We start from the raw sequence: 24,684 nt of genomic DNA, 5'->3' as shown, positions 1-24,684 counted from the left end.
CGGTAGAGGCCTTGGTAGCGGTGGTCCATTAGTCCTTCGGACTAATCTTTTCCTTGTATCCTGTTCTCTTCATTCTCCCTTGCTCCCGAAGGGATAAGACTAGTGGAGTATCTTAGCTGGCCGCTCACAGGCTTTTAAGACCCCAGACACTACTCACCAAGGTGGAATGTAGAGCATTGTCTTTATAAGCTGTGTCATGCAGTGGCATGTTTTTAATGTGAGAGGTGGGACTTCCAGCTTATGGCTGTCACATAGCACTTGGTTCTTTATGAATATTTACAAACTTAATTGCTTCTATGGAAACCCTATGGCTTGTAGCTGTTATGGAAAGATCAGAAGGTTATGGGTTCTGGAGTTGGGAGAACCTTGTTCAGATTTTCATTCTTCTTAGAATGTATGGGTAGGTTGGTTACAGCTTGTGGGCTAAATCTGGCCCACCACCTGTTTTTGTAAATGAAGTTTTATTGGAACACAGCCAGTTTGTTTGCATATTGCCTGTGGCTGCTTTTGTGCTGCAGTGGCAATTGGGTCCTTGTGACAGAAATCACATGACCCCCAAAGCCTGAAATATTTGCTGTCTGGCCCTTTACAGAAAAGTTTGCCAACCCCTACTCTAGAGCAAGTTAAGATCAGTCTAAAGGGCTTTATTTAATTTAATGGCAGTGAGTAAGACAATTTATTGTTCCAAAAAATTTATAACAGAATATAAATTATATTTTATGTGATAAATTAAAATGGCAAGAGCTTTTTAAACAAATTATTTGAGGTTTGGGTTATAGTATTGTTGAGGGTAGGAAGCCAATTATGATGGACTTTGTGATGACTCTGGAGAAAGAATGGATTCAGGTCACAGTTGTAGGTACAAAGGCCCCTCGCTTGAGGCCACACCATTCCTTTTTCACATTTCACAGATACTGGACATTTAATATGGACACTTTAGTGCCGGAAAAGCATTGACCATTTGAAGAAAAGCATAATTATAGAACTAGAGGAAGCAAGGGAGATTGAAGGCAATGAATACATTACATCTCAGACCTATAGAGTGCTCAGTGTTTCTTCTCATTTTTCTTCTCAAGCAAAATGTGTGTGGGGGTGGGTATGGTGGGACCCCATTAAATAAACTCTCACAATATGATATCTCAGAATCCTCTCTACAAACTGGCAAAATAGAACCTGAGCAACAGGTATCATAGCAACATCCCATTTTTAGATGGATTGGTGGGCAGTGGGCACCAAGGAAGAAGAGACAAGCCTGTATACACCTTGGTGTGAAACGAAGGAGAGAGAGCTGTTGGTCTGTTTGGTCCAAATGACTTGACTAAAGATTCAGGATCAGTTTAGCCGTTGAAGGTCTCTATTTGTTTGATATAAGGTGTGTATCATCAGTGAGCTCTCTCCTTGTACTGATGGGAAAGTTTGTATTCAGGCCTGTTGGAGTTCAAATCTAACTCAGACAGATGAATGAGACCAAGCACCTCAATGATAGCTAGTTTAAGAGAATATATAAGGACTTTGAAACAGTATGCAAAAGGAAAACTGCGGTAACTTTATTGCTTTATTTGAAACCTCTGCCATCTTAATCACTCAAGAGAAAATGATGCAGCAGGATAAAGATAAGAAATAACTACCTGGGTATTTTTTTCTAGTCTATGTATTTTTTAGGATACTGTGAGAATCTTGTAGTAAGTTACTTTTGCTTGGTTATTTTGGCTGGACAGAAGTAAGACTTTGTTCAGGTCTCAAGAGTAAAGATAGAGAAAACACAAGTTACAACCACTTAAAAGTTGGCCTGAGAAATAAACATTGTGATAGGGTGATAGAGAAGGAGCCTCAGCAGATTGGTCCGTCCTTTGAAGTATTTCTGGAAGATATACTATCTTAAAAATCTCAATTTTTGAGGTTTCTGCCTCATTAGCAAGTTCATTTGTGGCGTCTGATATTTGTGGTGAACTTGGCATATGATACAGTTTCCCTGTTTTCAGAGCCAGTGCAGATTTGTAAATATTTCAAACATAGATCATAATGGGTGCTTATCTGAGGTGACCAAGGACCTTTCTGCAGCTGTCTGGAATTTGAGAGACTTGATTTGAAAATTGAGAATGTAGGACAGGTGAGCTTGAGATGAGGCGGGGACGGGTGGTGGTTTTGAGGTGAAAATAAACTCTTATCCTTTCTCTTTTCACACTTTCTCTCTTTTTAAACTTTCCTTTCTAGGCAACTTCTTTTTCACATCTTCTCAACTTATTTTGAATTTGGCAGCAGGTTGGGTTGGGCTTACCCAACTTGGGGACACCTTCCACATGGACACTTGCTCTGTGGACTTCTGATGGTCACAAAAGGGCTATTTTATGAAGCCATGATGATAAGGGGACAACAGCTTGGGTGCATTTTCTGGGCTATTGGAACCATGGAACTGGGCCAAAAACATTTTAAAAAGTTTCTCTTCCCACCTTAATCATGAATTTGTGTTTTTTTAAGTCCTTCAGGTTCCCGACCTTCAACACCTAAAAGTGATTCAGAATTGGTCAGTAAGTCTGTGGATAGGACAATGCAAAAGAATAACCCAGAAATGCTCTGGCTTTGGGGAGAATTGCCACAAGCTGCAAAGGTTAGTTGAATTATACCAGGTTTTTTTTTCCCCCCCCTCAATTCTGCCATACACTGTAGATTTGTATTACATCTTAGCTTGAATTATATGGAATCAATATCATATCATAGCCAAGGAACATAGATAAATAAAAATGCATTAATGTTTCGCTTGAACACCAGAATTGCTTTTTCCTGTATGACCAACATTATAAAGAGGCTTCATTGCATTTATGTATTTTGAATGGGACTGCCTTTAGACTGGAGCCTTGGTGGCACAGTGGTTAAGAACTTGGCTGCTAACCAAAAGGTTGGCAGTTCAAATCCACCAACCACTCCTTGGAAACCCTCTAGGACAGTTCTACTCTGGGTTGCTATGAGTTGGAACCAAACTCGACGGCACCTAACAACAACCTTGAGACTACCCTTATTATAGCATTTACATTTCATATCATAACTACATGCAAATTAAAAAAATACAATTTATAAGTAAATCCTGGTATCCTGAAGACATAAGTAGAAAATGTTTCCCAGCTCGGGTTCTGAGAAGCCACGTGGTGAGAGACCTAGAAGCTGGGCCCTTTGAAAGAAAGGCAAGTAAGCTGTGAAAGCTGGAGTTACATGGTCTTGTGTCCCTCAGAGAGAGAGAGACGTCTGGGAGAGCCCTGGGGAGAGGAAGAGGTTAATACAGCAGAAATGAAATTCGGAGTCTAACAGACAAAGTTAGGAAATTTTAAGGGTTTAATTCATCAGGTGGTATTTTTGCACCCTTATTCTTTGTACCAAAGAAAACCAAACCAAACCCATTGCTGTTGAGTTGAGTCCAACTCATAGCGACCCTGTAGGGCAGGATGGAACTGCCCCATAGGGTTTCCAAGGAGTGGCTGGTGGATTTGAACTGCCAACCTTTTGGTCAGCAGCCAAGCTCTTAACCACTGCACCAGCAGGGCTGCTTATTGTTGGGAGAGCCCTGAATTTGCCCCTGGTTAGAATCGTCAGAAGAAAAAGAGAAGCAGCTGGGTATAGTGGAGAGGATGAGGGCCTTGGAGGCAGATGGTCCAAGGTTTGAACTCCTGCTCCACTACTTGCTAGCTGGACGGCTGTGGGCAAACAACTTCACCTCTCTGACCCTCAGTGTCTTCATCTGTAAAATGTGAGAAACAATAGATGCTGCTCAGAGTTGTGGAGAGGTTAAATGAGATGATGTCTGTAAAGTGTCTGGCATATATTAAACCAGAAACCAAACCTATTACCGTCGAGATGATTCCGACTCAGAGCGACCCTATAGGACAGAGTAGAACTGCCCCATAGGGTTTCCAAGGAGTGGCTAGTGGATTCGAACTGCTGACCTTTTGGTTAGCAGCTGAGCTTTTAACCACTGTGCCTCCAGGGCTCCCTGGTATATATTAGGCACAATAAATATTTGCTTTCTTTTTCCTTGGCTGTGTCACATGCTACCTGTCTTCAGATAAGTCCCTTTACTTGCTGAGCTTCAGCTTCCTTGCCTGTGAAATGGAATGAATGTGCATATGCCAGTATGTAATACGTGCAACAGGTAGGGTTCTGAAAACACAAAATAGACACGGCCTTGTCTTTCAAGAAATTTTATTTCATATACTAATATATTTAAAGTATCTTGAATTATATTATTGCAAGCTTTTTTTTTCCCCCAGTACTATAAGGCCCTCGGAAAATGCTATGGCCTTTCGCATCCCCAGTAAATATTTGTAATAAGAATGAATGAGTGAATGAGTGAATGAGTTGGTAAGTGAAGATTGAAAACATTCCTACTGAAAGTCAAGACGGGCAGCTTTTTTAGAGAATAGGCCTCTTGAGGCCAAAGTTGGGAATTCATTCCCTTTGCAGGTTATATTTAGGTTTTATGGAAAATGTTGACTTCTGTACCCACAAGTTGTAGTGCTGGCCCAGCCAACTGTCTTTATGAATTTATGTCATTAGTTGCTAGAGAAGCAGGGTGAAAGTGCAAACCCATTACTTTTTCTGGCAAAATAATTCTAACCACAGATGTACTGTAGCATTATTTTAATTGTGATGGAAGCTGTAGGGTCCAACATAGTAGTGAATGCCCTCTTCCCACTTTGTAACCTATGAATTGCATATTTATTTTTAATTTGAATAAATCTTTTCTATAATTGGAAATTCCTTATATGGTAGAAGCAAAAATGCTAGTTTCCCACTTAAGTGAAAAAAACAAAAACAAAAAACAACCCATTGCGTTGAGTCGATTTCAACTCATAGTGACCCTATAGCACAGAGTAGAACTGCTCCATAGGGTTTCCAAGGAGTGGCTTGTGGATTTGAACTGCCAACCTTTTAGTTAGCCGCTGAGCTTTTAACCACTGCGCCACCAGGGCTCCAACCACTCAGCCACAAAATGTTTACTTAATCACTCATGTTTTTGGAGTAAACATTATTGAAATATACCACACATGCAAAGAAATACACGGATCACAAGTGCATAGCTCAGTGAAGTTTCACATTGTGAACATACCCATGTAACTGGAACGCAGATCAAGAGACAGGACATAACAAACGACTCAGTAGCCTCACCTTTTCCAGTTACTGCTCAAACTGACTACCTCCTTCCACCACCCACAGGGATACACATGGCCTTGACTTCAGCAGGGATTTGTTTTGCAAGACTCACCCATGTTGTTGTGTGTAGTGTAGTTCATTGTTCATTCATTCTCATTACTGTGTAGTACCTCATTGTGTGAGTTTACTTTCCATTCTACTGATGAATATTTGAATGGCTTCTACTTGTTGCCCATTACTACTTTTACTTTGTTCTCTTGTAGTTGATGTTTTATATATGAAAGTTCCATTTGCTTTGAGACTATAATCTTGGTTCGTGGACCTTTAGGCATGTCAGGAAACCAGCAGGTCCTTCCTGAGGCTTAAAGGTCTTCCTGCAAGAGGGTGGTACCACAGATCGCTAATTGTTACTCTCCTTTGGTTGACTCAGTTTTTCTCTTTGCCTGGTGCTCTGACCTTCTCTTTCTTTCTGTCTCCCTTTGGTCTAGTCATCTCTACACAAGGTGAAAGAGTCCAGCCCATTGATCAGTAGAAAAATCTCTGATAAAGTGCACTTCCGGGCCATTCAGAGTGAATCTTCAGATACTTTTAGCGACCCGTCCCCCACGTTGGCTGGGGATACCCCTGAGCAGCCACTTTTAGACCAGAATAAGCCTCCGACTGAAATGCAGTTTGTGAACGAAGATGTTGAGGCCTTGGGAGCAGCAGCCCCGCCTTTACCTACGAGCGAAGAACACAAGCCCCCCTCTGCCAGTTTAGCCCAGACAGCAAGCAAGACAGACTCTCCCTCTAGGAAAAAAGGTATAAAGGCTGGGACTTCCAACTTTTTTCTGTGCACATTTTGTATTTTGCAAATTACAATTCTTCGTTTCAAAGTTCAGAGTAAATCAAAGTAGAAGCTGAACCATGGCATCTGTCATGGCCAACCTGTGCTCTTTTGCTGAATATATTGATTTTCAGAATTTAGTCATAGGAAGTCAGACCTATGGAGGCCTTGGGGGTCATGTAGTAAACCTCCTCATTTTACAGACTGGGAACACTGACAGCCAGAGGAGCTAATGTCTCAAAGCTATCGGGCAGAAGTCCTCTTCATCACACTATGCATGGGACACCATAAAAAGTGAAGTTTAGAAAGGTGGTTATTACACTAATCTTGGTCCTGTGTCCTCTTGCCCCTAGTCAGTCTCTGGCCCATTATCCTGTTTTAGTTTCTCATACCATTTGTCACTATTTCAGACGATCATTTATTTGTCTGTATTTTCTCCTGACTGCACCTACTAGAATGTATGCTCCATGAGATCAGGATCTTTCCTGGCCAGTTCACCTTTGTATCCTGGTGCTTACAACAGTGGTTGGCGCGTAGCAGTGCACCATGGATGTTTCATGAACTCGTTGAGTGTCAGTAGTGATGATGTCAAGCCTAGTTTTTGTGAGCCAGGTAGCTTTGTGCAGCTTTCTAGATTTGAATGAACCAACCACATAATGCTCTGCAGGAGTAAAGAAGAAATCTGAAATCACGGTGTTCAGTGACTGACGACACTGTGCAGTTTAGGGTGCTGTACTTGAAGTATTGATGGGGAAGTGCCAACTGAACTCTTTTATCATTAAATAATAATGATAATAATAGTAATAGCTTCAACATAATTGCGTGCTTAGTATACTTTAGGAGTTTTACTGATGAGAAACTGAGGCTCAGCCCAATTAAGCCACGTGATCAAGGTCCCACAGTTAGGGAGTGATGGAGCCAGTATGCGAACCCGGGCAGTCTGACTCTAGTCATCTGTGCTGCTGACTTCTAATTCCTGGGCTTCTGGGCCAGTTTGGATGTTTCTGAGCAAATTTTCACATTGTGCTTAAATGCTGTTTCTAAAGACACTCAGAAGCCTATGAGTTTGTTTCTAGAAGAATGGTTCTCTGACTTGATCCATTTATCCTTTAATTTAGATAAACGAAGCAGACATCTTGGTGCCGACGGCGTCTACTTGGATGACCTCACAGATATGGATCCGGAAGTGGCTGCCTTGTATTTTCCCAAAAAGTAACATTTTCTTTTTATTCCTCATGTCATTTCCTATAGTCTGAAAGTTATTCTGTGGGACAGTTTTTTTTCTCATCGATTAGAACCCTAATAAGAAAAGGCAGTGAGAAGCTGACATTTTACCATGAAAAGCACCCAGTGGGAAGGACTGACACCGTATGTGTACTTGTATGCACGTCTCCCTGTGTGTGCATGCACGTGGCTGGCTCTCCACCTTTAGAACAGGCGCGGTCGGGCGCCAGGCTGTCTCCCACCATGAGCCTCAGGTTTTATCTGCTGTGGTCATTGCACTATTGTCCAAATAATCATCAGAAAGTGGGCAGCTGCACAGTCCTGCTCCCTCTCCAGGAGAGAGATTCTCCTGTGGTCCTTGGGGTCTCATCTTCAGCTCATCCTTAGGACAGTTTGCTTTGTCTTTAGTTTATTTCTCATGGGCTTGGGAGGGGATACAAGGCAGAGTCAACAGCTAAAAATAATTATCCCTGCTAAGGTGAATTTATTTTACTTCTCTTTCTTTGTTATGGTGCTTTAATGAAATTCTGTCCGGAGAGGACATAATTTGCTCCTCTAAGGCACAGCAGATTGCTAGAGAGTAATTTGATGTCTATGTAAGACCCCTCCCCCCAAAAGAAAATTCTCATAACATCCTCCATTTTTTCTCCTCCCAGTGGAGATCCTTCTGGGCTCGCCAAACACGCCAGTGACGTTGGAGCCCGGTCAGCCAACCAGTCACCTCAGTCCGTGGGCAGTTCTGGCATTGACAGTGGTGTGGAGAGCACCTCGGACGGCATGAGGGACCTGCCATCCATTGCCATCTCCCTCTGCGGGGGCCTCAGTGACAACAGGGAGATCACTAAAGGTACTGCCGCTGCAGGGTTGGATCTGGTTTTTAAGCCAAGAGCACCCTCTTGCGGCCATTGGTCAGAACTTTCAGAAACCGGTTTAGGTTTCTATAAGTAACGCAGTTCATTTCAAAAGTAGCTTTTCATTTGTAGCACAAATGACTTACTGTTCCTTCATGATCCAAATGTTTCAGGTCTGCGGTTAGCTGACCTCAGAGTTCTATTGATCGTACATGGCTTCAGGTAACAACAAAGCCACTGGGGTTAGTGTGGGCGTATTCAGCCGTTCATGGTGAGGCAGTGTGGTGAGCACTGTTGTGTCTCCTGAGCCCCATGCCAGTCATACAAAGGTGTCTTTCCAGAGTCTGCAGGCTAGTGGGAACATCAGTCTTATGAAAGAACAGTGCTTTGGAAGTGTGTGAAAAATGCCATGGGGTCTTGGAGGAGAGAGGGAGGTCTGAGTTTGCCGGAGGAAGTCTGGGAACACTTCACAGTTGGACTTGAGGGGTACTGTTGGGGTTGGCTTAGGTGATTCGTTAATTCATAGCATCTACCATATTTGTAACAATGATTTTCCCAGTGTCTCCTGACAGTTCCATGGTGATGTACACCAGAGACTCCTAGTTAACACAGTCAACAATTTCAGCTGATGAACTCTTTGACTAGACCTGGCTGCCCTGTAACCCCTCCCTCACCCCCTTATACCACCATGCTTCTCTCTTTTTCATTCCTTCATAGCCTGTATTTCTGGCAGGAATGGGGCCAAGGTTGTGTATGTCTTCTTTGTGCCACTCGTGAGCTACCACTATTTTTTCCTTCCTGCAAGGGCTGTCATCATAGACTCCTGTCCCCATTCTGAAGTCACTTCAAAGCTCTGTGAATTTCTTCTTGCACGAACGTTGGGGCCTCTTGTTCTGGTGCCTGTACCAGTTAACCCTCACAGAGGATGAACTGTAACAAGGTTACTTGCTTAGTGGATCCAGTTGATATAGTCTATTTCATAAAGTCTTTCTAAGACTAACAACCCAGTCTATGTTTCCAGTTCTCCGGCACTGCTTTGAGGTCTTTAAGTGGCAAGCATTCTCTTTACTAGTTGTGTGAAGAGGCCGGTGTCCCATTGGCACCCCCCCGCCACAACACACAGACAGAGCTGGGTGACGATGGGGGTGGCAGCACTGACCCGACAGGGTGTAGTTATCTGAGTATCATCTCACAGGGTTTGCACATCTGTGACTGCCCTGGTCATACAGATGAGGCCGTATTCTCATGGCCAAGAAAGAGCCTTTAAGGAGAGTACCTAGCAGTCTAAATTAGGATTCCAAAGGTACATGTTGAGGCCAGTCTGGGTTGGCATCATGACCAAGGAGCTTTTTTTCCTTAGACAGGGGTGATTCTCAGTATTTAGTATTTGCTGTGTCTTGGGTTTCATTCCAGGTAAATAGGATCTCCCCAGGGAAATAAACCTGTTGCTGTTGAATCGATTCCAACCCATAGCGACCCTATAGTACAGAGTAGAACTGCCCTGTAGGATTTCCAAGGAGCGGCTGGTGGATTCGAACTGGTGACCTTTTGGTTAGCAGCCATAGTTCACTGTGGCTCTTAAACACTGTGCCACCAGGGAAGCGGTAGATTTGAACTGCCGACTTCTTGGTTAGCAGCCAAGCTCTTAACCACTGTGCCCCCAGGGCTCCTTAATAATTAGGGCCAGGGAGATGGCCAGAGCCCCAGTCAAGGTTTAAGACATGGCCCAGCTCAATGGGGGAAGTAGAGTGGACACCAAGGCCTTAGCCGAAAGCTCTTTACAGAACCTGGGTTACAGGGTTGAGGACCAGGGCCTCAATGTGGAGCACTGAGAATACTGTGCTTGCTGGTGGGAGAGCGCTTCTAACACCTGCCACTTTCTCATCTGCCCTGCAGTTGGTGGGGCTGCCTTTGCAGTGAGGCTGCACAGGATCAGCCAGGCAGGGGCTTCCTCTGCCTCCAGCTTATTACAGGTGACAGTAATGATCTTCACAGCTGCTAACATTTGTTGAGCCCTTACTTTAGGCAGGGCACTGCCCTCTACATTCATTACCTTGTCAATCCTCACAACAACCCTAGGAAGCAGACATAATTATTATTCATTCTGCAGACGAGGGAACTGAGACTTGAGGAGATGAATCACTTGCTCTCAAGGTCACACCAATAAATGTGACTTAAACCTAGGGAGTCTGTCTTCAGAGCTCTGCTTAACTGTTAACCTACTTCTATAGATGCATATGTTGCTATATTTTCCACACACCTACTCCCTGCATCCCCTCACATCTTCAGACATTGCCCCAGCCACCCTTCCTTTGTACACAGACACTACCCCAAAACAAACTGAAGCCCCCTTTACAACTACCTTTTATAGAATTGTCCATACAATTGGAATGCATGAACTCTCAGAAAACGTTAGTGAATGAAAATGAAAAATGTGCCCGTTTTTTAACCTAATTTCCTTTTTTTGTTTTTTCCGGTATCCCCTATGATTGCTTTTACAGATGCATTTTTGGAACAAGCCGTGTCATATCAACAGTTTGTGGATAACCCTGCTATCATCGATGACCCCAATCTTGTGGTAAAGATTGGCAATAAGTAAGTACCTCCCAAAAGTCGTTTTGGCAGTAGCATGATGCATTTTTTTAAATACAGAGACCCAGGCATTAAACCTTAAAATATATATAAAATAAAGTATTCGTTAAAATTAAATTATTGTCTCTTCACTTTTGGCAAAATTTTGTATTCTTATATAGTTGGTAGGCTGAGGTATAGATAGATCTTGTGGATTTTAGCATACATCTGTACTAGATTTTATAATTGAGTGTGTGAAGTCACAATGCCTGGCTTGAGGGACTTAGACCCCATATGTTGTTGTTGTTAGATGCCATCGAGTCAGTTCTGACTTATAGCGACCCTGTGTACAATAGAATGAAACACTGCCCAGTCCTGCACCATCCTCACAATTGTTGTTATGCTTGAGCCCATTGTTGCAGCCACTGTGTCAGTCCGTCTCGGTGAGGGTCTGCCTCTTTTTCGATGACCCTTTACTTTACCAAGCATGATGGCTGCCTTTCCTCCAAAAGTGGCAAGAAATACCATAAACACGTGGGTGGTTTGAGGCAGCAACAGCACAGTGGAGTTTGGGCTGCTCTCCAGCTACCTGCTGGTGTCTCCTGGCAGGTCTGACTATCTGAGCTCATGCCATGGCGTTGCTTGGCCTCTTAATGTAGCCACTGTGGGGTTAGGTGGAGATGGGAAGCCACTGGCAAGGGCTGGGTATGTGGGGGAGGGCTGGGAGATGTTAGAAACAGTGTTGGTCTCTTTAAGGACCTACCTGGAGTTCCAGAGCTTTCCTTGAGTGCTTCTCATGACTTATAAAGATTTTCAGCCTGTGCCTTGATCTTTTGACATCTCTTTCATTTTTTTCTCCCATGCTAGATATTATAATTGGATGACAGCAGCACCTCTACTCCTGGCAATGCAGGCCTTCCAGAAACCTTTGCCAAAGGTGAGCTTTAACATGAGAAAGAAAGGGGATGGTAAGAATGATGAGTGGATTAATATGGGCAGTTGGAATTTAACTTTTATTTTGGAACCCACAAAGTCAGGTACACTATGCTATTTTGAAGTTCATGGGCATATACTTGAGGAGTTTCAAATCTGTCTTTTTTGCACCTTGAATGCCCTCCTCCTTACCCAGGAAAAACCTACCAATCTTGGCAACACTGGACCAAGTCCCTCCTCCTCCATGATTCTTTCCTTAACACCGTGCTAGGGACACAGGTGGGAATAGAGAAGATGGATGGCAGGATGGTCAGAGCCAAGTGATAATGCAGAGAGAAGGGGCTCACAGTTGAAGGGGCGGAGCAGCCAGAGGGTTTGGGTACAGGGAGGCAGCACATCAGACACCAAAAGCCAGCACTAGTGTCAGGTGTTGTCTCGGCCAGGAAGAAAGCTACATCATGTCTGCTTCTCTGAGGGAGGTGCCAGAACAGGGTCTGGGCAGCTCATAACCTGCACATGAGAGTAGATAAATATTGCAAGGAAGAGTTTTGTAATTTTTTGGTAAAGGTCTTATACTTCTTTATTAGTTTTTTTTTTTTTTTTTTAGGGTACCTATAATTTCCCCTGTCCCCCTATTGTGATAGCATCTTTTTATATTTTGAAGCTATGTTTTTTGGTCTTTATGAGTTCAGAATTGTTATAGCACCCTGCTGGAATCTTCCTTTATCATTATGTAGTGATCTCTTTATCTATAAAATGCTTTTTGCCTTAAAATCTATTTTGTATTATATTAGTTTAGCCATACTGGCTTTCTTCTGAGTATTATTTCACTGGTGTGCCTTTTCCTATCTGTTTATTTGTACTCCTCTTTGTTCTTACATTTTAAAAGCGCCTCCTGTGAACACCATATAGTGGATGTTTAGGAGATAAAATTATGAATATCTGTCTTTTAACTGGTATGTTTAATTCATTTACATTTATTGTAAATACTGATGTGTTTGGATTTATTGCTATCCTTTTTTGTGCTTTTTAAACCATCCTCCTCCCACTTCTCCTTTTGCTTTATTTTCCTTTCTTTTCTGTTTTCTATTGGACAGATCAAGTTTTATTTAATCAAGTTAATCCTCTTTTTTTTGTTTGGGCTTTTGTGTATTTTAGAGATTATTATTAAATTTTCTTGATAAGCCTAATTTACATAGAGTCTAAAGATAATCAGCATACCTTTTTTTTATAACTAATATAAGAACTTGGGCCATGTTAACTGATTCCATTTTCATTTTACCTGTAATTATTACTCAGTATTTGAGTTCTACCTCGTTTATAAATCTCCCTAAAATAGTCACCATTGTTGGCATGGCTTTATAGGATCAGTGCTTGATTAGATTTATCCCTGTGCTTTATCAGTTTCTCTGCTCACCATTGTTGATTGCATCTAACTTCTTCCTGTTAGGTTTAAGTTCTTTTTCCAGAAATACATCCTTAGTACCTTCAGTAAGGGTTTGTGAGTAGTAAGGCTCTCTCACTGTTTTGTTTGACAAACTTTAGCAATATTGTCCCTTGACTTTGTCATTGTTGGTAACCGCTATTCCTCGGTAGTCTAAATTTCAAATATCTCATTATCTTGCTACCACTTCCTAACTTTCTGGTTTACTTCATCTAGTGCCTCAACTCCAACAATCCTTGCATACCTCCAGGACTTTGAATCTATTTATTCTACCACCTTTTCACTGTCTCACCACCTCTAGTCCTTTTTTCCCTCCTTTCGCAGCTTAAATTCCATGGCCGAGCATTATAATAATTTCTCTTGAATATCCTTTAAACTCTCTTGCCCGCTCTCACGTTATCATACTTCTTGGCTAAATCACAGTCTTGGTTGATTTTTTTCTCCTATTCCATACCTGTCCAAGTGCAACTGGCTAAAGTAAAACATACCATACCATGCCGAATGGGTCAAGTGACCCCTAATGCTGTCTTGCTGCCATAGTCCGTTTACTCTTCAGCTTTCCTAGATGATTGTTTTACACTTGTCTCTCCTCAAATCTCCAACATTGCCTTCCGTTTCTTACTCACTGCTGATGACCTCGCTCCTGTTTCACTGAGAAAACTGAAGCCATCAGAAGAAAACTTCCACTATATCTACCCCCTACCTACATCTGTGTACACTGTCTTGTCTCCTGTTAATGATGAGCTTTCAGTGCTTCACAGTAAGGCCATCATTCCCACTTGGGCACTACTCCAGCAATTCTCCCCTCTCTCTTCTGCATCATCAATATTTGTCTCTTTGCTATATGAATACCATTGGCATATATATTCTATTAGTTGTCTCATCCCTTCAAAGCACTCTGTTAACCCCACTACCATCCTAATTCTTTTCTTTCTTTTATAGCAAGACTCTTTGAAGACTTGCTATACTTGCTGCCTCCAATTTCTCTTCTCTGGAACCCACTTCAGTCAATATTTTGCCCTCATTACATCACCAGAAACACTTTTGTCAAGGTCACCAGTGACCTCCATGTTGATAAATACAATAGTCAGTTTTCAGATCTGATCTTACTTGACCTATCAGCAGCATTTGACCCAGATAATCACTCTTCCTCGGGACACTTTTTTTACGTGACTTTCAGGTGAAAACTCCTGCTTACTTTCCTACCTCTCAGGCCACCTCTCTATCTGCTTTGCTGATTCTTAGCTTCCATACCTCTAAATGTTGGAATTCCCAGTACCTCTATATGGGTAGAGTGGGCTGTCATTGAAGAATTTTGGGAAGAGTGACATGATCTGTATCATGTCACATTGGTTGTTATGTTAATAATAGACTGAAGGGGGGAAGAGAGAAGAAGGGAGATGAGGTAGGCATCTACTGTAATACCCAGGTGAAAGGTGATGATGATTGAGAGAAGTGGTCAGATTCTAGCTGTATTCAGATCAGATTTGGGGATGCTGTTTGACTCATCTATTAGGTACCTGAACAAAGATAATTGATTAGGCAGCTAGATTTTTTGTCACACTTAGAATGTCTCTGCTTCCCAATTTCCAAAAATTATAAAAATGTACCCCCATATTTTCTTCTAGTACTTTCTTTTATTTTAAATCTTTGATCCATCTGGATTTTATTTTGGGGGTAATGAGTGAGTTTGACCCATCTAGATTTTATTTTGAGGATAGTGAGCAAGGAATAAGAAACCAACAATTTTTTCCAGCTGGCTATTGAATCAGTTAGAATGCTTTTTTTTGTTGCAGGAAGCAGTGACTAAAAGTGGTTTAAATTATAGGAGTTTATTTTCTTACCTAATAAGAATCCTAGAGGTCAGAGGTTTCAGGTTTGATTAATTTGGGTTAGCATTTATGTGATTTTCTTGAGTTTCCTTTATGGTCACAAGATGATTCTGCCACACATCATTACCTCATACAACCACATCCAAAATAGGAAGGATGTGGGCGGACTTCCCATATTTCATTGGCCATAAAGGACACATTGTCACCCCTGAACCGGTTGTTGACAAAGCAATAGAATGACTATGAGTGGCCTCATCCAACCAAAGTTCATTCTTTGGGCTTGAGCCTGTCTTCCCTGAACATATTACAGCCAGACTCCTGAACAGTTTAGGATCTGTTGGCAAGAAAGAAAGGGGATAATGTGTACAGAAAGGCAACTAACAAAGTCCTCCACTCAATTACCCTAATAAACCCAAAAACCAAATCCGTTGCTGTGGAGTCGATACCAACTCATAGCAACCCTACAGGGTGTCCAAGGCTGTAAATCTTTATGGAAGCAGACTGCCACTTCTTTCTCCCATGGAGCGGCTGGTGGGTTCAAATCGCCAACCTTTAGTTAGCAGCTGACCACTTTAACCACTGTGCCAGCAGCCCAAAAAAACCCAACCCTTTCTGTTGAGTCAATTCCGGCTCATAGCAACCCCATCGGAGACAGTAGAGCTGCCCAATAGGGTTTCCAGGGAGCGGCTGGTGGATTTGAACTGCTGACTTTTGTTTAGCAGCCGAGCTCTTAACCACTGTGCCACCAGGACTCCAGTTATCCTAATATCATGTATTAAATAATGCTTTCTCCCACTGATAGATAATTACAACTTTATCATATATTAAATTTTTCTATGAACTCAGATTTATTTCTGGACTTTCTCTTCTGTTCCATTAATGTGTTTATTTATGTACTGATACTGCATTCTTTTAATTACTGTAGTTTTTAAACATGTTTTAATACCTGCTAAGACTTGTCCCTACTCATTATTCTTCTGTTTCACAATTTTCTTGGCTATTCTTTTTGTTTGTTTCTCCAAATGAACTTTCGATTCAGTTTTCTAGTCTGAAAATAATCTTATTAGTTTTGTTTTGTTTTTTTTTTTCCTTTTTTAAAAATTGGAGTTGTATTATATTTATAGGTGACTTTTAGGGGGAGTAGGGGAATTGACATCTTTATGAATTCTCCTGTTTGCATTTTCTTATATTCAAGGTTTTCTTTTGTGCCAGGGATGTTTTAAATGATGAAAAGAAGCACACTTAGACTAAATATGTGAATTATTTACCTGTCTGTCTGCAACCTGTTAAGTTGAAAGACTTAAATCTTTCTTTCATTACTAGCTGAGGTTTCCGCTACTTGATAGCTCTGTGAACTAGGGAGGAGGAATTAGATAACATTTACCCTGTCCTGGAATTAGCCTGCAAGATAGATGTCTTGTCTTTTGGAAATGCTTAGAAAATTATTAATACTTAATCTTTCCCCATCAAACTTCCATTTATTTTAAGGTGAAAGGCTAGGAGTCTGAATTTTTAATATTTGAGATTTTAAGTCAAATGCATCTATTAATATTCAGTTTATAAAAATTTAGAAGTTTGCACTTACTAAAAAGATCCTGTGCATTTTACATTTTGTTTAAAACTTTTATCCTATACTCCATGTTAATCATTTCATTGTTAATCATTTCATTTTTTATTTTATAATCATATTGAGGGTGACAGTTAATACCTTAACCTGTAAGCTACTTTAATTTGAAAATGTGTGGCCTTACTAGTCACTAATGATATTTAATGCTGTCTTATTTTTTTTTTCCTTGTTGTTGTGTTGTATTTTATTTGTTGTTTGTTTTTTCCTTTAACATCTTCTTAAGTCTTCATGCTTAAGTTACCTTAATGTAATTTTGGACACCATTAGGTTTTGCTTCTCTAAAATTTTTAATCCACAAACAGTATGTTGTATTTCCTCTGATTTTCTTTTAATATTACTTTAATTTGCATGTGTGTTTCTTTTGGTTTGAATGTGCTAAGTTGATCTTTGGTTCCATTATTTATGTTACCATCCATTTAAAACAGGCCACTGTGGAGTCTATCATGAGGGATAAGATGCCCAAAAAGGGAGGAAGATGGTGGTTTTCATGGAGGGGAAGAAATACCACAATCAAAGAGGTAAGCACAGAACACAAAGCAGTGTCTCTGCTTAGCTTAGCAGATTTAGGTTTTGTGCTGTGAAGTTTATGTTTTCATGCTCTCATGTCAGAAAAATAAGCATAAGCAATGATACTGAGTTTTCATGAGCCACGTCTGCCGCAGAGTAAGGAAAGGCATCCCAGAATGTGAGGAAGGTAGAAAAGAAGAGTCAACAGAGAGCTGGGCCCATCCCCTGGCTCTGTTACCTCTTAACCTTGAGCCCATGGTCACGTCACCCATCCCTGCAACATTTCTTCATCTGTAAAAAGAAGGGTTTCAACTTGATAATTATCAGAGTCTTTCAGCTTTCTTTTTTTTTTTTAAGTTAAATATCCTCCTATTTCTTATGAGGATAGTCTTAATGAGATATATTTAGAGTGGTAGACTATTCTCATTTGCCATTTCATTTAAATGACATGTCTAAATATACATGGCTTTGGTTTCCAGCTATATAAATGCCTCTCTATATATATGTATATATATGTGTGTGTGTGTATATATATATATATATATTTCTCACCACCCCCCGCCCCAGGTCTCTTCTTTGTTGACCTCTTAAGCTCTTTCTTGAAACACTTTCTTCACCTGGCTTCCATACCACTGTGTTCACCTGGTTTTCCTCTTCCCTCTCCAGCTGTCTGTCTTCTGGCTCAGCTCCCTCTATAAGGCCATTTAATTTTGGAGTTCCTCAAGGGTTATTTTAGAGCCTTCCCTTCTGTTTTTACTTTACTCCTTATATTTTCCCTAGGCAGTCTCACCCATGCCCATGCTGATGACTCCATTTTTATTTCCAAACTAAACACTCTTTTTTTACTTCAGGTCCATTTATCAAATAGGCAGCTAGGTAGACATTTCCACATGGATGCTTCAAAGACACTTCAAATTATCATTTCTAAAACTGAACTCCAATATTCTTATGGGTTCTTCCTTTGCTGGTGCCATAGTCAGAAAATGGTGTCACCATCCATCAATAGGCTCGCTACTTCTAGACTCATTCTTTTTCTCACTCCCCACATTCAACCCATCACCAGCCTATTAATTTACTGCCCTAAATATTTCTCAGATTTGTCCATTTCTCTCCATCTCCATCTTCACAAATCTAGGCTACCTCCATTTTTCCCACTAATGCTTCTTAATGGTCTATTTGTATCCACTTTTGCCCTTTCTTCTTCATTCTCTGAACTGTAGTTGGATTCATCTATTTAGGATACCAGTCTAATTTATGTAACTTCCTGCTTGAAACCTTTTTGAGGACTCTTATAATTAAGCTTGACATTGTCAAGGATTTCATTTTACTTGGATCCACAATCAATGCCTATGGAACCAGAAGTCAGGAAATCAGGTGATGTATTGCATTGGGCAAATCTGCTGCAAAAGACCTCTTTAAAGTGTTAAAACGCAAAGATATCACTTTAAGGACTAAGGTACCCCTAACCCAAGCCATGGTATTTTCAACTGCCTCGTATGCATGCGAAAGCTGGACAATGCATAAGGAAGACCGAAGAAGAATCGATGCATTTGAATTATGGCTTTGGCGAAGAATGTTGAATATAGGACTGCTAAAAGAATGAACAAATCTGTCTTGGAAGAAGTACAGCCAGGATGCTCCTTGGAAGCAAGGATGGCAAGACTTCATCTCACGTACTTTGGACATGTTGTCAGGAGGGACCAGTCCCTGGAGAAGGACATCATGCTTGGTAAAGTAGAGGGTCAGCGAAAAAGAGGAAGACCCTCAATGAAATGGATTGAAACACTGGCTGCAACAGTAGGCTCAAACAGAACGATTATGAGGATGACGTAGGACCAGGCACTGTTTCGTTCTGTTGTACATAGGGTCGCTATGAGTTGGAGCCGTCTGGACGGCGTCTAACAATAACATAATTAAGAGTGGTCTACTGGACTTGCGTATTCTAGTCCCTGCCTCTTTAGCCTCATCTTTTGCCATTCTCCTCCTGCTCTCTGAGCTTTAGCTTCACTGGCTGAAAGTATAGTTCTATGCCAAGGCCTTTGCATATGTTATTTTCTCTGCCGAGTGTTCTTAGGACTCCTCTCATCCCTCTTCACTTAATTAACTAGCTGCTCAAATGGCCCTTTCTTAGCAGATTAGTCTGCTGTCATAGTCCTATGAAGCATTCCTTCACATATCTTGCCTGAGTTTATAGTTATACATTTATTAGTGTGACTGTTTAATCAATGTTTCTTTTCCCCTCTAGAACATCAGTTCCATGAAGTCAGAGATTATATATGGCTTTGATCCCTGTGGTATCCCTGGTGCCCATAATGGAACCAGGGAAGGGGCTTGGCAAATTTTGTTGAGGATGTTTTTTTTGGAATGTAGCACGAAAAAACCACAAAGACAACAGTTAAGTTCTTATTGTAATAGTGAAAGAAACATCAGGGGAACTATATTTATTTATTCCATTAGTTCACCGGGAAAAAGTCTGTTGGAAGAGTTTAACCAAGAATATAGTTGTTCTCTAACATTTTCCGTTAACATCCCTGAATTTTACTGATTGACTTTTCTCCAAGGGGTATAAACAAGTTAAAGCAAATATGTATGCTTTGCTTTAGGGGACTTAAACCATAAAGGACCTTTCTGGTTTCCTTATTAAAGAGCAGAATGTTCTAGAATTTAAGACAGATGGATATTTCAAAGACATCTTTATTTAATGTCTTGCGTTGAGGGGAATGATACAATGAAATAAAGGGCCATTTATCAAATTAAATATTTATTGAAAGAAGTGAAATATTATTTGTTTGAGATAGATATATATTTTTGAACTAGCCCTATGAAAAATTGTCAATAGTGGTGGCTAAGTTACCTACCTCAATAATTAAAAAAACGACTGGATATTTTATCATAGCAACTGTGTGTTTAACTAAAGCTAAAATATATTTGAAGATAGTTTGTACTCATTATATGTTAAGAGCCACACCCACTGCCATCGAATTGATTCTGACTCACAGTGACCCTATAGGATTTCCGAGGTTGTAAATCTCTACGGAAGGAGATTGCCACATCTTTCTCCCGTGGAGCCGCTGGTGGTTTTGAACCGCTGACCATTCATTTAGCAGTCGATCTCTTTAACTATTGTGCCACCAGGCCTCCTTTATGTTAAGACAGTCACCCTGTTTTATATTATTCCTTTTCTTTATTTAAATAGTGCAGTAGAACATGTTAACCTATCTCTCCTGACCAGCGACCACAAACAATGAGATTCAGTCGTGTATCCTTTTCCCTTTGACCTTCCTATGTGGCCTTTAATTACTCACAGTGAAGCTTTTGGTGCTAGTGAGTATCTTCCTCCTCCCTCACCTGTGGTGTGCCAGGTGGTGTGCTTTATGTGGAGCATCAGCCTAGATCTTCGTAGCCACGTTGTGAGATTGAGATTATTGCTTCCGTTTTACAGATGTGGAAACCGGACTCTGAGATTAAATGACTTGCCCAGGGTTGATGAGTGAGAGATGCAGAATTGAGCCCTGTTCTCCTTTTAGAAATCCAAGGCCCTTTCCAGTTCATCAGAGGAGCATATTCTATTAAGAATATGTGGTTTTGAAAAAGCGAAAATACTTCCACATTTTTCCCAAGCAAAATATGGTGTGAAAATATTTGCAAGCATTTCTACCAGCAATTATAAGAAAATATTTTGAAAGCCCTTGGGTATCCAGGCAGCCCTTGATAAAGCATTTGCATGAGCTACAGTGAGTATGAAGTTTGGTTTGGTGCCACAAACACTTATGGATAACAGAGTCATTTCTGTCAAAAATATTTCTCAGCTTAATTGTATGTTTCTAAGCAAAGGAGTCACTAGGACCTGCCCAAATAGGCATCTCTGGAGCCTCCTGGGGCCACCCCTGGTGTGTATGCCACTGGGGAAGGGTCTGCCTTTGGGGACCCTACCCTGGGCCTTAGGGGAGCCCATTGTAGAACACGAGCTGTTGCTCAGGCCCTTTGTCTTTGGTGCTTTCCATGACTCTTTCTTTTCTTCTTCCCCAGGAAAGTAAGCCAGAGCAGTGCTTGGCTACAAAGGGCCACAGTACTGGAGAGCAGCCGTCACAGCTTAGCATGGCCACCAGGTACAGTGAGAGTCATCTTGGGATGTTATGCTCCGTTTGGAGCTGGGATGGTACAACTCCAGAGCCATGGCACGTGCCTGTTGGATGCTGATAGGATTCAGCAAGCAGCACAGGCCTTGCACCAAGCTGGACCCAGATGCCAGCTCTGACATTCACTCACTGACCTCAGCTATTTATTTAAATTGGTTTTCCTATCAATAAAATGGAGACAGTGGCTCCCTTAGATATCTAATTTACAGGGTAAATATAAGGCTTAAATGAGATAATGTAACTAGAGCACTTCTTATGGTTCTGGCATATGGTAGCCCTCAGGATGCAGAAGATAGTAATAAACAGCAGCAATAGCTTTAACAATGACGTGGAAATATAAGTAGCTCTGCTGAAGGAACTTGCCTTTATCTACAGTTTTAATACTTACCAGGACTCATGTTGATACTTTTCAAAGTATTGATGTGGATTCATATTAACTTGGCACAGGAGAGATTAAATTTTGATAATGCTGATTGCTATTAGTGGTGTGTTGTCTTTTGGTTAATCGATTTGTGTGGGATTGGAGGGTAACGTTACTCTAAAGACAATGCTATTATTCACTAACTGTGATGCTGATGGTACATGATGACACTGAGTGATCTCAGCGAATAATAGCTTGTACGTATCACCTCATTTTTACAGTATTCCATTGCTTAAGAAACCCAGGTATTGCCTTTCTTACTTAGCAGACAGAAAATGCTAGCAAATTCATTGAGGGCAAGATCCATATCTTAATCATTTTTGTATCCTGGAGGCAAGCCAATGCCTGACATATAGTAGGCATTTCATAGAAGTTGTTGAGCTATTGCTGAACTGGTAGATTTGCCCAGTATCATATGGTTAATTTATAGGAGAAGCAGGCTTAGATTTCAAGTCCTCTGACTCCTGGCCATAGCTCTAGATCTTAAACTGTTCTATTTCTAGGTTCAGATAGTTGCAGATAGAGACCCATGTACTACCTCAGGTGGCAAGTAGGAGAAAATATGATTTCTGTATTGTTGTCTATGGAGAAGAGTAGGCGATGAAGTGTGCAGAGCCAGGTAAGATTGTTTTCCAGTACGACTCTAAAGGGCCCGAGTCAGCTCTCGGTCGGGATATTGTCAAAGGAAAACCTATCTGTTTCACTTGGTGGTGCCCTGGGTAGTGTTACTTTCCACCTGATTCCTATCTCGTCCATTCTCTGGGGAAGGGCTTTCATGCAAGAATACTTGAGATACTTTTCCAACCTGGAATTTCAAGTTTGACTTTGAGTGAACTTGGAAGGGAGAAGGCAGGTGTTTTTAAGATGGTGAACAGGCCAGGAATGTATTGTCCTTTGAAAAGACCTATAAAGCAGCCAGGATACAGCCTGATACCCAGTGAGTATTCAGTAAGTGGTTGTTTAGCTCTAGTAGTGGGAGACAACTGGCAGTAATGGCACAGGCTTTGGAATCCAGCAGATCTGGTTTGGAATACTGGCTATGCACCTACTAACCATTTGACCTTAGACAGACTACTTACCATATCTGAGCAAAGGTACAAGTGTGATGTTAATGCACAGAGCAGCCAGGAGGAGGCTGTGACTGTACAGGAGATTGAATCTCTGAGAGGATTCACAAGCAAAGATGCAAAACTGTATGTTGTACGCAATTTAAACCGGAGGGTTCTAGCACTAGACATGTCCTCCTTTCTTGAAATTCTTGTAAAGAACCCTCTCGGTCCTATTACAATAACAATTTCCAAACTTGAGAGGTAGCATACAACAGGGACTTTGTGAGGCAACCTATGTAATTGTTGGCAAATCAGTCAGCCTCCTCAAGTGACCGTTTTTCTCGTCTGTGAAGTGGAGATAGGAATCATACCACACCACATGCATCATGGGTGCATTATGGGAAAGGTGATTATTTTACCTTCAGTCAAGAATGCAAAAGCCAGTGGGGTCCAGACAGGTGATGTGCCTGAGGTGGCTGTAGGTGAACAGTCAGGAGGGTGGATCTGTGGTGACCTGGAGGACACATTCTCAGTCTTTAAACCATTCCATTTCAAATGTTTTAAAAATCCTTTGTTGGCTAAACGAAAAATGTCTGCCAAATTCAGCCTGCGATATGCCCGTTTTGGACCTTTAAGATAGAGCTGAGGTTCAGAAATGTTTTAAAGGATTAGTATATGACTGTCAACTAGTACATTGTCCAGTATATAGAGGGCGTGCAAGAATGGAGCTGATGCTGCCATTGGTGTTATCACTCCTGTTATTACTTTCTGGCAGGAGCATGGGGTACCCAAGGAGGAAGCTGGGCAGGTTGAGGATGGAAGAGCAGCAACTTGGAACATCTATGGTTTATTTGAAGCGTTATGGATTTCCTTTCTAGCTGATGTAATCCAGTTCAAAGATTGACAATTTTTTTTCCCAGTTAATTTAAATATAAATATTTTAAGACTATTCACTATTCTGAATTAGTCATGCTATACTTCTATATTAAACCTAAGAAATGAAGCATTGCCTCTCGTGACAGTGAATTGAGATTTTGAAAAATATGAATATGAAGTTCTTCTGGGAAATGTAAACCTTTTTTATTTATACTAGCATCTTAGACTTTTAGTGTCCTTGAGAAATTATTAGACTCATGTAGTTGACTTAAAAAAAAAAAAAAGGTGTTGGCATGTTTTCCTAATTGACAGACTTGATTGATGGAACTGTCCCTAGAGTCCCATAATTGAGCAAACAGCTTGTCACCATACAAATAATTAAAATACCATTTGAAAAACATACACTGTGACAAGTGCTAGCTTAGATGTTGTTAACAGCTACTCTTCGGAACACAGATTTTCAAGTGATATGAGCCCTTTTGTTTTGTTTTGCTGCTTCTTGCAGAGACACTTTAAAGCAAGCCGCATTTAATGAGCTATTGGAAACGCAAGGGCCTCCAGAAACGGAGCCATTTTGTTTCACACTGAAGGTGGCAACTGCAAATGACCGTTTACTTGCCCTAAACTGAAACTATTCGCAGCCAGTCGTACAACTCCCATTTTAGTTTTTGTCTCTGTGTTTTCCTTTTGGTATTCCCTCAAACATGGCATGCTACACACATTTAGTTTTTTTTTAAAGCAACAGATGGAAATAACTGCTCTTCCGCTTTGCATCCACGTCCTCCCGGCAGAGGCACACATCAATCTGTTGTCGCTAAGAGCTTCAGTTCACATTTGGATCCCATTTCACTCAAAGCTGTTTTGTGGGAACATAAACATTTTCCTGTTCAGTGAGGCGGCCTGTAGCTCGGTTCTCCTTCTTTCCACCCAGGCATTTGTCAGGCCAGGTTTGCTCCATGACTGAAATGTCTAAAGCTGTCGAGTTGACTGACTCCTGGCGACCTCATGTATGTCAGAGTAGAATTGTGCTCCACAGGGTTTTCAATGACTGATTTTTTTTTTTGGAAGTGGATCACCAGGCCTTTCTTTGGTGGTACCTGTGGATGGTCTCAAATCAACCAACCTTTTGGTTACTAGCTGAGTACTTAACTTTGCAGCACCCAGGGGCTACTCCTTCTACAAACCAATGAGTTTTTGGTTCAGAAGAGCCAATATTTTCATAGGCTGCTCAGATGTCAGAAC

General features: G+C 41.2%; 1 protein-coding gene across 1 annotated transcript in view; it reads left to right on the top strand.

Moving 5' to 3' along the window:
- The window catches only part of LPIN1 (lipin 1), an 84,603-nt gene that overhangs the window by 27,964 nt on the left and 31,955 nt on the right, over nt 1-24,684 (top strand). Inside the window, exons 7-14 of the mRNA XM_023728243.1 lie at nt 2,479-2,608; nt 5,631-5,943; nt 7,087-7,180; nt 7,849-8,039; nt 10,545-10,638; nt 11,482-11,551; nt 16,876-16,968; nt 20,987-21,066. Coding sequence (XP_023584011.1) covers nt 2,479-2,608; nt 5,631-5,943; nt 7,087-7,180; nt 7,849-8,039; nt 10,545-10,638; nt 11,482-11,551; nt 16,876-16,968; nt 20,987-21,066 — 1,065 coding nt within the window. The remainder of the gene's footprint in view (nt 1-2,478; nt 2,609-5,630; nt 5,944-7,086; nt 7,181-7,848; nt 8,040-10,544; nt 10,639-11,481; nt 11,552-16,875; nt 16,969-20,986; nt 21,067-24,684) is intronic.

The sequence above is a fragment of the Trichechus manatus genome, unplaced genomic scaffold (assembly GCF_000243295.1).
Source record: "Trichechus manatus latirostris isolate Lorelei unplaced genomic scaffold, TriManLat1.0 scaffold00023, whole genome shotgun sequence".
Lineage (NCBI taxonomy): Eukaryota > Metazoa > Chordata > Mammalia > Sirenia > Trichechidae > Trichechus > Trichechus manatus.
The sequence above is the reverse complement of the archived record's forward strand: the minus strand, read 5'-3'. Positions and strand labels throughout refer to the sequence as shown.